Consider the following 14,954-nt stretch of genomic DNA (forward strand, 5'->3'; position numbering starts at 1 on the left):
CCTGCGAAGCAAGTGGTGTCCTTTGGGCCATGGGAGAGAGAGGCCCCATGTGCCTGGCATGCTTCGAACTGGGAAAGATCTCAAATCCGGTTTGTGGGAGGGCTTGGTTGCTACTTCCCCACCTGCTGGCATGTTTGGCGAACTGACCCTGAAAGGTCCTGATATGCGTTCAGCCGTGCAGGTTCCAGAGTCAGCACCCATTTTGAGTGCAACCGTATGCTCGGGCCTAAATGACTCTGAAGCTGCAGGACCTGAGGGAAAATTTGATTTACCTTTTGGTTTTGGTGCTGGCCGTTACTGCAGGGAAAGCTGCGCAGGAAACTATCTCTAGTTTGAAGTAATAGTTGTGGTAGCAGCGGCTCTCTGACATGAGAGAATTATGGTGCAGCCATATCTTGATGATTGGTTAATTTGGGCACAGTCTCATGAGGCAGTACATGTGACCCATTGAGTGGTGCAAATTTTAGAAAGTTTGGGCTGGGTGATCAATTTTGCCAAAAATACTCTTCAGCCCACACTGTCCCTGGAATACTTGGGGCATGGTTTGATACTCAGGTGAGACAAGTGTTTCTCATGGACGGGTGCACAAGGTACTCCATCAAGTCTGCAGTTTCCTGGGACAGCCAGTTCCCTTGGTGTGGGATTACTTGCTCAGATTGATAGCAGCGATCTTGGACTTAGACCCTTGGGTGAGGTCACACATGCGCCCTCTCCAGGCATTGCAACTGTTGAGATGGTCTGCAGAGTCACAGGAGTACATAGTGCAACTTCCACTGACTCAGCTGGTGTGCAACTTACTGCACTGGTGGATGGCTCCTTTATATCTGTTGAAAGGGATCAGCTTAACCATGCCATCCTGGATTTTGGTGATGACAGACGTGAGCCTTTCTGGGTGGGGCTCATTATCAGGATCAGGGGCTTAGAAGAATTGGTCCCCAACAGAGGCCTTGTGGTCCATCAATCAGTTAGAGATCAGAGCTATTTGGCTAGCTCTTCTCCACTTTCTCCTGTTGATTTGAGGGAGGGCCGTTCAAATCCTCTCAGACAATGCCATGGCAGTGGTTTATGTAAATTCACGGGGGGAACCCAGAGTTGGGGTGTTTCAGTAGAGACCGCTCCTGTTTTCTTGTGCAGTTACTCTTGGCAGCACATATTCAGGAAAATATTCAAGTCTACTTCCTCAGTCGAAACCTGTTGGATCTTGGAGAATGGACGTTAAGCTTGCATGTCTTTTGCCAGATCTGTCGCAGGTGGGGTTGTTCACAGGTGGATCTAATGGTAATCCATCAGAATGTGAAGAAAGACCAGTTTCTTCAGCCAGTGGTGGGAACAAGGGTCAATGGGCATCAATGCCCTAATGCCACCTTGGCAAGAGGAAGTACTCTTGTACGTTTCCCTGTAGTCACTTATAGGCAAACTGTTATGATGTATAGAATAGGAGAGCAACTGGGTCATTCTTATTATGCTGGACTGGCCTCGCAGGCTATGGTCAGTGGACCTCATTCGGTTGCAAGTGGACTGACCTTTTTGCCTTCTGAAGACATCTGGACTTTTGGCTCAGTGGTCCTTTGTAATGAATGACCTCGCTCCATTGTGTCTTATGGCCTGATTCTTGAACTGAGATGGCTTTGCAAGAAAGGGTATTCTTTGGCACTGATTTTGACGCTTTTGGTCCACTTCCTTGCCCTGTATTCACATGTGGTGGTGGTTTGAGAAGGTTTGAGTCTCCCTGGAAGGCGGATATGCCTTGTACCTTGGCCTTTCTTCAGGGTGGGCTAGACAAGGGGCTTGCCTTGAGTTCCTTGAAAGTACAGATGGCAGCCATTTCATGCTACTGGTGCCCGCTGAGTGGCATTACCTTAGCAGCTCACTCAAATGTGTCCTGCTTCTTGAGGGGCATGAAGAGGCTGTGGCCTCCTTTTCCATCATTCCCCCTTGGGATCTTAATTTGGTGCTGAAAGCCCTAATGGAGGCTGCTTTTGAGCCACTCAAGCAGACTTCACTGAAGGATCCATCACTGAAAATGGCATTCCTGGTGGCAATTTGTTCTGTACAGTGAGTCTTAGAGCTGCAAGCCTTGCCTTGCCGGAACCCCTTTTTTGTGATTTTGTTGGATGTGGTCACCTTTAATACAGTGCCATCTTTTCTTCCTAAGGTGAATTCTGTGTTTTATATCAATCAAGTGATTTCCCTCTCGGCTTTTGCATGAGAAGAGTGTGGGCTGGAGTATCATTCCTTCAGGTGACTGGATGTGCGGAAGATTATTATCTGGAGTGACTGGATGTGCGGAAGATTATTATCCAGGCAGCATTTGCTTCCAAGTTTACTACCCTTGTTGAATGTAACTTTGTCCTTCCTGTTGTAACTATGGTTTCTGTTATAGTTTCCCATTTTCGATGTAAACCGATCTGATATGGTTTCTACCATGAAGGTCGGTATAGAAAAGTGTTAAATAAAATAAATAAATTATTCTGCGCTATTTGGAGGTCACTAATGCTTTCTGTAAGTGTGACAAATTGTTTGTTCTGTTTGGAGGTCCCCAAAAAGAGGAGGCAGCCTCTAAGGCTGCCCTAGCTCACTGGATAAAGGAAGCTATTGATTCAAAGGCAAGAAGCCTTTGGAATCAGTGTGCGTACACTCCACCAGGGCACAGTTGGGTGTTATAATTAGTGAGGTTTGGGTGGACCCTTGGACACTGTGGCAGCTGACCACGTCCATGGGGGGAAGTCCCACGAGGGGCCATAGGTCAGGCTCAGCTTAGGACACACAAACACAGAGATTGATCTTTTATTAGACAATGTGATGAAGCCACCAGAGGTGGCAGTAGTGAGCAGTAGAAGTTGCCTGGCTGGGCTAGTATCCCTCAGGCGCTGGAACAGCGACTCCTCTGGTAGCAGTGCTGTAGTGGAAAGAACTGAGAATAATGAGTACAATGGAATATGCACAAGCCCCAGTATGAAGAACCCCAGGATAGGGAGAGCAGGCCCTCGAGGAGCAAGTACCTGATCCCTGAGAGCTGAGAGGCTTGAAGGTAATGTACTCACACAGCAGTTCCACGTAGGAGATGGCACCAGGGCTGGAATGGAGGCAGGCCCTCGAGGAGCGAGTACCTGGTTCCAGGGAACAGCTCTGAGGTGATGGTAGTACTCACTGGTGTTGAAGATAGCGAATCCTTCCAGGCAGAAGAGAAGGTAGGAGCAGGCAGCGATCAGGGAACATGGGCCCTCGAGGAGTGAGTACCGGTTTCCTGATAGTGACCTGAAAAGCAAGTGAAGCCCCCGAGGAGCGGGTACCCCATTAGCGTTAAGAGTCCAATGGAAATTGGAGGCAGAGTAGCTGGGTACGGAGAGCGAATCCCATCCGTAAGAATCCCCCTTGCTAACTCAAAGGCTAGCAAACATCGTAGGCTTTAAATATCCAGGCAGCGTGACGTCATCACAGGTGGACGCCCCTGAGGTTCGCACCAAGTAGGAAATAAGAGTGAGGGCCGCGCGGCACGTGCGCCCTAAGGTACCAGCGGAGCATGGCGGGAGGTAGCACCCAAGTTGGTCCGGGGACGCCGGAGAGGACGGCAGGCAGACCCCTCGGCAGCCAGGCGTCCATCCATAGCGAAAAGAGGTACAAAGAAAGGTAGGTGGAGTGAAGCCGTCAGGAAGGGACGGTTGCAGCATTTGGGTCCTGGGCAGAAGTGCATGCGCTCACTTCAGCTGATATTTGCAGGGTGGCTATGTGGTTGTTCCTGAATACTTTTATGAAGCACCATTGTTTGGACATGCTGATGCGGGAGGAAACGGTTAATGGGACGGTGGTTTTCCAGACAGCACTTGATTCCTCCCACCCGGGTAATTGAAGCTTTGGCATTTCAAACTTGTCAGGGATGGACTGGTGTAGCAGGACAAGATGGAAGTAGAAATTTTCATACTCTCTAATTTCCTTTCCATTTGTCCTGCTACACCAATCCAGGACCCACTTGGGAAGCAAAGCTGCACATTTTCCAATTGTTCTGGTTAGAATGCTGAGGTATGGTTGTGTTAATCTCTCCTTTTTGTTGTAGGTTGCAGAGAAATTTCTTTTCTTAAGTTTTTTTTCTAATATTTGAAACTTCTCAGATGTTGGGGGTCTGACCCGTAGCTTTGTCAGACGGATACTGGATTCCTGCTGCAAGCGCCACCTCCTAAGTAGTGACTGTGATGTCACATAGGAGAACCATGTTGTCTGTCTCCATCAGCTGGTAGGGAAAAATAACCCACTTGTCAGGGCAGGACTGGTGTAGCAGGATTAATAGAAATGAAACTAGCAGGTAAGAAAATGTCTCCTTACCAGTTTTCTGCAGATTTATAGAGAAACATCAACTAGTTTATAAGCAAGATAACCCTTTATTTACTAATTTGTCCTAGTCATGAACATGAAATTGTGAGGCCTGAGAGCAGTGTCTTTTCATTACCGTGTGTTTAATAAAGGTGTCTAACCTAACAATATTTTATTTTATTAGCTTTTTATAATTGCTAAGACACTTTTTTTTTTTATTAAAAAAAAATATATTTTCAGTGTTGTAATATTTCTTCCACTAGCATTATTGTGCAAGATGATGTACATTGACTGTTTTTCTTTGTTAACTCAGTTTGCCACAAAAGCGAGCTCTTAGCCCATTAAAGAATGATACTTGGAATTAGAATGACATTTTTTCACTGGGCTTCAGAATTGGCTATGGATGTACAGAGGAATTTTTTTTTCTAGATTGCTTCATGGACAATTAGAAGAAGGCGTCACTCAACTAACCTAGTATATAGTATATAGCTAAGTAAGATGATCTGAGAAGATCTGTTTCTCCATTAGAAAAATTCCAGAAATCATTTTTTAAAACAGCTTTCTATTTTTCAGTATGTTCATTAGCCTTGCTTGTAACCTGTATGTCGTTATCCTCCTCAGTTAGTACTCTGTATTTTCATATTCTTTAAATACTATGGGGGCAATTTTAAAACTGTCCAGGAACTTTGCAGGTCCATGGGTAGTTTGTTACCTGCAAGCTCATTTTCAAATGGAAATTCTCTCTCTGTAGAGTTTCCCTTTGAAAATCAGATTGGCAAAGACTATAAACTATAGACTTTTCATGTGCTTTTCATGTGCTTTACCTAAGGAGCAAAGCTGCAGGAGGATTTGAAAATGAAATCCCCGTCCATACTTTTCCTTCCCTGCCCCTTTCACTCACACCTAAAAATATCCACACTATGAATCCACGTGTTACCAGCTGAGGGTAGGGCAGTGTTTACCTGTAGGGTTTACCTAGGTAATTCTCTTATCAGAAAAATCTTTTTAAAAATTGGCCTTTCTGTGTACCAGAAAGGCCATTTAATAAAAATGTACCAAGGCATATCATAAATCAGGTAACCTCCTCAGAAAAAATCTGAAATTCAGAAAAGTGTTTCCCCAGAGCCATAAACACAATGCATGCTGTCTGGATTAGGTCATAACCACTCGGTCATAGCATTTGTTTAAAACTTTTGTATGATTGAGCTTCTTTTTCACCACAGATGTTGCAGATCCTTGAAGTATTTCTAAGAGAACAAAATTACACCTACCTCAAAATGGATGGCACCACAACAATAGCATCAAGGCAGCCCTTGATAGCAAGGTACAATGAGGTGAGAAATGGAATTTTGTATGTTTGAAATAATGTCTCTCTTCAGCTCCTATCCTGGTCATTTTATAAATGTCCAGGTCTCATTCTAAAATTATTCTCATTCTTGAAATAGAAAGCAATAGTTTTTACTGACTGGGTTAGAAACTGGTTGAGTTGGAGGTGACAAAGTGTAATAATAATTCCTGTTCATACCCAGATCAGTCCAAACTCCTGGGATTATGCCTCCCTTCCAGCAGATGGAGACAGAAAAAGTTTCACTGACACTGGCATATAACTCAGAGTGCCACCTGCAGTCCCTCAGTATTTCTCTGTCTCCAGCAGATGGATAAAGATGTGCAATCCCTGCAACCTAAAAAAAAGAAAAGAAAAAAAAGAGGAGAGAGAGATAAAACTCTTAATTTATCCTCCAAGGAGGTTGCTAAACCCTGGTGGGGCTGTCCTTCCTAGTGTTGAGGGAAACAAGCCGGGGGTTGGGGACCCTTGGCTGTCTCGGACGCTCACTGCCGGGGGGGGGGGGGTATAGCTGGTGGGGCTGGTTCCCTCCTCCTCCAATAGAACAATTGCTCTGCAGGAACTCTTCGTTCAGGGAAGTATTTTTATGCTGTTTCTGTTTTAAGTAAAGTTATCCAAAAAAAAAACAAAAACAAGGAGAGGAGAGAAGCAGCAAGGTTTTAGCAGCCAGGAAGTCTGTGTTGGAGCCTTGAGCAGTTGCTGGAAGGTGTGTGTGGGTGGCGGAGTTTCTTGGCAGCGCGTTGCAGCAGGGCTATTTTGCCGCATGGTCAGGCCTCGTGCAGCAACAAGCGAGTGCGGTTATCTCGCACCGGGCTGTGTCCTGCTGCCTCTCCGGGGGAGAAGGTGGTTCGGGGCAGTCAGAAACCGCTCAGGAACGGCCGCTAAAAACTAAAGCAAGCCCAGAAAGACTTTAAAGTCAGCCACCCCTCCCCCGCCGGGCGTGGGAAATTTGGCAATGTTGTCTGGGGCTGAGGGCCTCTCAGGGGTTGTGAGGACATCCCCCTTCCACTATCTCCGGTGGGGCAGGATACTTTCAATCGGAGGGAGCCTGAGTTGGACGGTGAGGGGGATACTTCTGAGGATGTATCGGAGGATCCCACTCCACGTTCCTCTGAATTTGCCCTGCTTATGCACGAAGCATATTTGGCACGAAAGGCAGTCGGGAGGATGAACAGGGCTCAAAGGCCTGGTGATCAGCGGCCAGCTAAGAGACTTGGAAGTTCTGGGGGTCCAGTTCCGTGCAAGATGCCAAGGATCCTCAGAATGAATACCGCTCGGGGCAGCCCGGATGTCGACTTCAATGACTCAGACGGGGCTCCGCAGGTTCCAGACTTTCTGGATCCAACTGGGATGGACAAAGATCCAGCTGTTCCCGATAAAGTTCCGGATGGACCTTATTGGGATGGAGGGATGAGGCAGGTGCTGGTGGCAGAGGGAGATGACCCTAAAGTGGTCATTTGTTCTGGAAAGAGGAGTTGTGGCTCTTAATTCCACATGTTCTCAAGGTTCCTTCGATCAAGAGGGAGTGGACCCAGTCAAGGGTGGATTTGAGGGGTCCTGCAAAAGCTTTTCCTTTTCACAAGTTGGTGACGAAGCTGGTGGTCATGGAGTGGGATACTTCTGAGATGGGCCTGAAGGTAGGCTGGGCAATGGCTAAGTTGTATCCATTGCCAGAGGACACCCTCAAGTTATTGGCACTCCCTAAGATGGATGCGTCTGTGTCTGCAGTCACTAAGAAGACCACTATTCCTGTGGCTGGTTCAGCAGCGCTGAAGGACATGCAGGATAGGAAGTTGGAAATTCATCTCAAGAAGACATTTGAGGTGTCTGCGCTTGGCTTTCGGGCTGCTGTGTGCAGTAGTTTCATGCAGAGGGCCAGTTTGCGCTGGGTGCAGCAATTACAGGCTACGAGATCACTTTCTCCATCAGAGGTTAAGCAGGTGGACCGTCTGGAAGCAGCAGCAGCTTATATAGCGGATGCCCTGTATGACCTCATCAGAACTTCTTTGAGAATTATGATGTCTACAGTTTTGGCCAGAAGGCTCCTTTGGTTAAGGAACTGCTCAGTGGATGTGTGGTCTAAGTCATTTGGGAGCCTTACGGTTCAAGGGAAAGCTTCTGTTTGGCAAAGCCTTAGAGGAGCTCATGAAGCATCTCTGGGAGACCAAAGAGCACAGGCTGCCAGAAAACAAGCCCAGAGGAAACAAAGGTTCCTTTGCGGGGCAGTCCCAGTTTCAATCAAACAGATGGTTTCATCCAAGTAGACCCTGGGCGGGGGCTCAAATGCAAAGCGCTGGGAGACAACAATCCTGGAACCAACCCTTTCCAGGGAGCAGAAAGCCAGGGAGAGAAGGTCTTGGCCAGGGCTCTAGCGGAGCCAAATCCACCCAATGAAGTGAGGCAGGTCCACTCCTTTCTTCCTCCTATTGGAGGGCATCTGACTCTTTTTTACGCAGAGTGGACCACAGTCACTCAGATCGGTGGCTCCTCAGTGTGATAAGAGACGGTTACATGTTAGAATTCTCTCATCCACTGCGGACTTGTTCACGGTGTCCCCTTGCGCTTCACCCTACAAGAGAAGGGTAGTTCAAGAAACTGTGGAACGATTGCAAGCGCTGAGAGCCATGGTTCCTGTTCCTGTGGAGGAACAAAGGATGGGAAGGTATTCCATATATTTCATAGACCAAAGAAGGAGGGGTCCTTCTGTCCAGTTTTGGATTTAGAAAAGGTGAATGTTGCTCTCAAGATTCCTTGTTTTAAAATGGAAATGCTGCATTTAGTGATTGTAGCAGTGTGCAAAGGAAAGTTTCTGGTGTCTCTATACTTGACCGAAGCTTACCTGCATATTCTAATCCACCCAGATCACCAGAGAGATCTCCATGATCCTCGGCAAGCATTTTCAATTTTGTGCCCTTCCATTTAGTTTGGCAACGGTATCACGGACATTCACCAAGGTGATGGTGGTTGTGGCAGCGGTTCTCAGAAAAAGGGGCATCTTGGTTCATCCATATCTGGACAACTGGCTCATTCGAACAAAGTCTGAAGCCCTTGCTCTTCAGGTTCTAGATCAAGTCTTACAGCAGTTGAGATCGCTGGGATGGGTGGTGAATCTGGCAAAGAGTCATCTCACTCCGTCTCAGGTTCTGGACTTCTTGGGAGCATGCTTTGACACCAGGCAGGAAGGGTCTTCCTTACAGATGATCATATGCTCAAGTTACAGAAGCAGGTGCGCAGATTGTTGGAAGCAGAGGTACCCAGGCTCTGGGATTACCTTCAAGTGTTGGGCTCTATGGCTTCAATGTTAGAGCTGGTTCCTTGGGCCTTTCCCGTTGGGATCCTTTGTCAGAACAGTTTCATGTTGAGCGGCCACATGGTGCCCATCTTATCGGACAACGCAATCATGGTGGCTTATGACAACCGACAAGGGGGTACCAGGAGTCAGGAGATAGCCCAGAAACTCAGGACTTGTTTCTCTGGGTGGAGCAGAATCTAGTGGTGGTAGCAGCATCTCACATTGCAGGGGTGGACTGTGTGCAAGCGGATTTTCTCAGTCATCAGAAGCTGGATCCCGGGGAGTGGGCTCTGATATGTCACCGGTGGGGTACTCCCCATCTGGATTTGATGGCATTGTGAAAGAAAGCAAAGGCACCCCGGTTCTTCAGTCGTAGAAGAGAGCAACGAATGGAAGGTGTGGATGCTCTAGTTCTGCTTTGGCCCTGAGGGATCCTACTTTGTGTTTCCTCCATGGCCTCTGGTAGGAAAACTGAATAGATGAATAGAAAATCACTCTGGAGAAGTGATTCTGGTGGAACAAGAGTGGCCAGGGTGGCTGTGGTTCGCGGATCTGGCCATCATGGCGGAAGATGGTCCACTATAACTCGCCCATTTGCTGAAGCTGCTTCGTCAGGATTCAGTATTTTCAGATCGGGCAGATCGCTTTTGTCTCGCAGCTTGGCTTTTGAGAGGAGGCGTTTGAGAGCAGAAGAATATCCAGTGGATGTCATTACTACTTTGTTGCAGGCTAGAAACTTCGTATGTAAGGGTCTGGAAAGTCTTTGAGTCCTTGTACACGTGTCAAAGAATAGTCTTGACTCAGGTCTCGATACCTCACATCTTGGCTTTTTTGCAGAAAGGGTTGGTGAAAGACTTGGCCTTTAACTCTCTGAAGGTTCAGGTGGCGGCTTTGGGCTATCTTTGAGGTAAGGTGCATGGAGTGTCATTGGCTACCCACCCATATGTGGTTCGCTTCCTTTGGGGGGGGAGCAAAACATCTGCGGCCTCCTGTGCGGAAAATATGTCCTTCATGGACCCTTAATCTAGTCCTTAGAGGGATGTGTATGACACCTTTTGAACCTTTAAAAAGGGCAATGTTAAAAGATCTCACTTTGAAAGTGATGTTTCTGGTATCCATTTGTTCCGCCTGAAGGATTTCTGAATTTCAAGCGTTATTGTGCAGACAACCTTTTTTGAAGATCTCGGATACCAGGATTTCCTTGAGGATGGCGCCCTCTTTTCTCTCGAAGGTTGTATCAGCTTTCCATTTGAACCAGACAGTGAAACTGCTAGCATTTTCAGATTTGGACGCAGTGGCCCCCACATGGTAGAAAATTATGTTGTTTGGATGTGAAGTGGGCTTTATTGCATTACCTCAAGGTCACCAATTGCTTCATGGTATCTGACCATCTCTTTGTGCTTTAGAGTGGTCCTAGGAAAGGGCAGAAGGCTTCAAAATCCATGATACCGTGTTTCTCCAATAATAAACCCTTCCCTGAAAATAAGCCCTAGCTTTATTTTCAGGATTTTTGGAGTAAGGCTTGAAATATAAGCCCAACTCCAAAAATAAGCCCTAGCTTTTAAGACGACGAGTGGTTCCAACCCAAGACTTGCCCTCCCAACCGCCCCCCCCCCCTAAGACTTACCGAAAGTTCTTGGGGGAGGGGTGACCCGAAACCGGGGGGGGGGGGGGGGGGGCAGACGGAGGGTTGTTAAAAAAAAAAAAAAAAAAAAAAAAAAAAAAAACAACAAAAAACCCAAACCCACCCCAACCCTCCAAATGTAATTTATTGCAACACCATCCCCTCCCCCCCAAAAACCTTGCCGAAAATCCCTGGTGGTCCTGCGGGGGTCCCAGACCGTCGACTGCCATTGCTCCTTCCATGTGACAGAGGCTGGCCAATGGCGCCGATAGCCTGTCACATGGAAAGGGCAAAAGGCCATCTGCGCCATTTTGATTGCTGGCAGCAAACAGCCCGGGATCCCCGCTGGACCACCAGGGAGTTTCGGCAAGGTTTGGGGGGGAGGGGACGGTGTTGCAATAAATTACATTTGGAGGGTTGGGGTGGGTTTGGGTTTTTTGTTTTTTTTTTTTTTTTTTTACAACCCTCCGTCTGCCCCCCCCCCCCCCCCCCGGTTTCGGGTCACCCCTCCCCCAAGAACTTTCGGTAAGTCTTAGGGGGGGGCGGTTGGGAGGGCAAGTCTTGGGTTGGAACCACTCGTCGTCTTAAAAGCTAGGGCTTATTTTTGGAGTTGGGCTTATATTTCAAGCTGCCGGTGGGGGCTGCCGGTGGGGGCTGCCAGGGCAGCCCCCACCGGCAGCCCCCACCGGCAGTGAATGAATGCGACCCCTGCGATTCGGCGCTCAAGGCAGTCACATGCCGTGACGTCACGGCATGTGACTGCCTTGAGCGCCGAATCGCAGGGGTCGCACAGGCGCGCATTCATTCACTGCCGGTGGGGGCTGCGAGGCAGCCCCCACCAGCAGTGAATGAATGCTGTGACTGCCTTGAGCGCCGAATCGCAGGGGTCGCACAGGCGCGCATTCATTCACTGCCGGTGGGGGCTGCAAGGCAGCCCCCACCAGCAGTGAATGAATGCTGTGACTGCCTTGAGCGCCGAATCGCAGGGGTCGCACAGGCGCGCATTCATTCAGGCGGAGCCGGCGGCTTTCGCCGCCGGCTCCTCCGCCTGGATGAATGAATGCGCGCCTGTGCGACCCGGCCTAGATTTAACACGCGACCACCCGCCGCCCACCGACCGTCTCGAACTAACGCATGTCCCCCCGCCGCCGCTGCCGCTGCCGCCTGGAACAGGCGCCCACCCGCCCGCGGCCTAGATTTAACACGCGACCACCCGGCTCCCGCCGCCGCCGCCTGTACCCACGCGGCCCTCCGACAGGTATTTAAAAATTTTTATTTTTTTTTCTGACAGGTTTTATGTGTCCCACATCATTACATTTTCTCGATCATCTCTGTATCGCTTTTTTTTTTTATTGTGTTTTATTGTTTTTGAGTGTCTTAAGCGGTGTCGATGGATTTGTTACTAGACTCACAGTCCTAACTCCTACTAGGGGGAGGCGGTAAACTAACACGTTACGGCCGCGGCAAAACAGTGCGTTACTAATGAGATAACCTGAGCGCGCGTTATGGTATCGGAGGGGAATAGCTAATTCCTTCATTATACAGCTAATTCGTTCATTTACATGCCGGGTGGGGAAGGGTTACTCGTCTGTTTTAAGAAGCGCTACGGACGCGCGAAACTGGAGACTGTATCGCTGGTTTGCCTTACGCGTCCGAATTGTGCGCAGCGAGCTCGTTACAGACGAGAAATCTTCAAATGAATGTTACTGTATCGAGCTGAATGTCGGGAAACATTTCTTCACACAAAGAATGGTGGATGCCTGGAATGCTGTCCCAGAAGAGGTGGTAAAGACAAGAATGGTAGTGGAATTTAAAAGGGTGAAGGATAAACACAGAGGATTAATAGTGGCTAAGGAATGGAAATGAAGAAATGGGATATACCTAAAGTTAACAATCTGCTTGGAGCAACAGTTGCAACCTTTAACAGAAAACAGGGGTAACCTTCATGCAGCAGCAGTTATTACCCTAAGAAGCTTGCTGGGCAGACGGAATGGACCATTGTGGTCTGTATCTGTCATAGTTAACAATATTACTACATAATTGATACTGTAGTCATGCTAGGGCTTCAGTGATTCACAATAGCGTAAAAGAGTGTGCATTAAATCTTAGATTACCACACATTGCATGGGTAAGAAAAGACTGTGTTGTTGAAAACTGTGTTGTTGAAATATGTCTCAAGCTGAACTTGAGACATATTTAGGATTCTAGAACAAAGTAAAAGGACATTAGCCTAAGATTTTTGGCATTGCGAAGTTCTGTTCTCCAGATGTAGATGACATGTTCCTTTTTTAGCATTGTATCTCTTAGTATTGTAATTACTTCCGAGTGTAGCTATGGACACTAGGGATGTGCAGAAGGAAAACATTTGTTTCGTTTCGTATTTTCGTTTCATGGGGACCTAAATTAGTTTCATTAGTTTCATAGGGAAAAAACCCAATTCGTTTATTAGTTTCATTTGTTTCCATTTGCCATTAAAGTCAATGGGGGAAGTATTTGCGGCCTATTTTTGGCTGCAGAGTTGGGGTTTTCTTATCAATTCAGATGAAACTTCTGTGGAGCAATCATCAGAACAAGAAAAGAGCTCCAAGGTACTTAGATTGTGGCAAAGTGGCACCGAAGTGGCATGAATAGCCTAAGGCATTGTAAAGGCGCAAAGGGGTACCAGGAGTTGCAAGAGTGCTTTAACAGAGGTGCAAAGCAACAGTGAGAGTGTCAAAAACACACCACAGCTTCAAAAGAGAGCACCGATAACAGTTGCATGAACCCTCGAAGGCAGCATGAGAGGCAAAGTGGCAAGACAAGTGGCATCAACATCCTACAGCACAATGAAGGGGGAACATAACAAGCAGAAAGGGTGTCAGAAAAAAACACAAGGTGCAGATAAAGGGACAAACAGCAAAGAAAGACTAGCATTAATAAACTGAGGAACCATGATAGTGGCAAGAACACCACAAGGAGTAGAGTCGTCTGGTGTATGGCAGCAAGGCAGAGTTGGCACAAAGTTGATAGGGGCAAGACAGGCTGGCAGAGCAGAGGTAGTCTAGTCCCTCTGGTTTTGATAGGGGCAAGACAGGCTGGCAGAGCTGAGGTAGTCAGGTTGCTGTGGGGTTGATAGGTGCAAGTAAAACCCACCTCCACCCTGATACTTGTTCACTAATAGAGCTGCTGCCTGCCCCTGCCTCAGCCAGGGCCCACCACTGTGCTGTCAGGGAGAGGTAAGAGTGAAGCATTCATGGCAGTCCAGATATCGCAGGTGAAATGCTCTCTCCCCTCTGCCTTAGCTAGCAGCGTTTGGATGCGACTGTGACACTGGTTGTATAGGCTAGGGATGACCTTTCTGCTAAATGTGGTTCTGGAGGGGACTTTTAATTTGGAACTAAGACCTGTAGCAAACACTTGAAACCCACATTCTCCACTACCTGCCAAGGGCTGGTCATCAAGGGCAATCATTTCCCTGATGTTCCTGGTTACAACTTTGGAGACTGCCTGCCTCCTTCCCCGGGATAGCACTGCCGAACACCACCCCATTTCCTCCTTGGTGGGTTGTCGCTTTTGACACATGGCAGGGGGCTGCTGGCCTGCCACCTGACTGCTAGAAGGGGCTGAGGGCATAGGATGACTGCTCCTTTTCAACCACTTTATGCTGCCTGGTAAAAGGGGTCCCTTGACTGGTACTGCCACCATCCCCAGATGTCAGTACTGTTGGGTGTTGCTTCTGCATATGATGCATCATGCCAAAATTAATTAGATGTCCCACTTGCTTGCTCTGCTAATAGCCCTGGCACAGTAATTACACTGAGCAAAATGCTGGTCCTCCATTACTTTAAAGTGGCTCCAGTTCACAGATTTCTTTCATGATCCCTTCTCTATAGCCTTCGGGGTGGATGCTGGCATTGGAGTTGAAGTACTGGGTTACCCTGAGAAGCAATGCCGGGGGCATCAGTCACACTCTGTGCTTGCGCTGACTGCTCTTCCTTCTCCTCATCAGTTTCATGTCTCCCCTCTAGCACTGAAGTGGAGGCTAAGACGGAACTAACTAATCCTCCTAAACCTTGTTCAGCTATGAAGTCTTCCATTTCTGATGAAGAGAATCCCATACAAGATGATTCTTCAACAGAATCAGATCCAAACACTGCCTGCACTACATCGACAGCGCTAACAGTCTGCTGCGCACTGCTGCTTTTGTGTCTGGCTATTTTTTCTTGAATGGCTCAGCCTCCCCTTCCCTCACCTCCAAAACAACAGGGTTAGAAACAGGTGGTGGCGGTACATCATGTTTAAATTTAAGTTTTTTCTGGATGGAACTGCCTGCCCCTCCAGAGATTTTAGATTGGAACAGCTCCCTTTTTAACTTTAATGGGGGACTGGCACTGCCTTTTGAAGGT

The 14,954-nt window shown here is 47.8% G+C and overlaps 1 protein-coding gene across 1 annotated transcript in view; it reads left to right on the forward strand.

Moving 5' to 3' along the window:
• The window catches only part of ERCC6 (ERCC excision repair 6, chromatin remodeling factor), a 211,735-nt gene that overhangs the window by 147,866 nt on the left and 48,915 nt on the right, over positions 1-14,954 (forward strand). Inside the window, exon 14 of the mRNA XM_029609617.1 lies at positions 5,532-5,642. Coding sequence (XP_029465477.1) covers positions 5,532-5,642 — 111 coding nt within the window. The remainder of the gene's footprint in view (positions 1-5,531; positions 5,643-14,954) is intronic.

The sequence above is a fragment of the Rhinatrema bivittatum genome, chromosome 7 (genome assembly GCF_901001135.1).
Source record: "Rhinatrema bivittatum chromosome 7, aRhiBiv1.1, whole genome shotgun sequence".
NCBI classification, from domain to species: Eukaryota; Metazoa; Chordata; class Amphibia; order Gymnophiona; family Rhinatrematidae; genus Rhinatrema; species Rhinatrema bivittatum.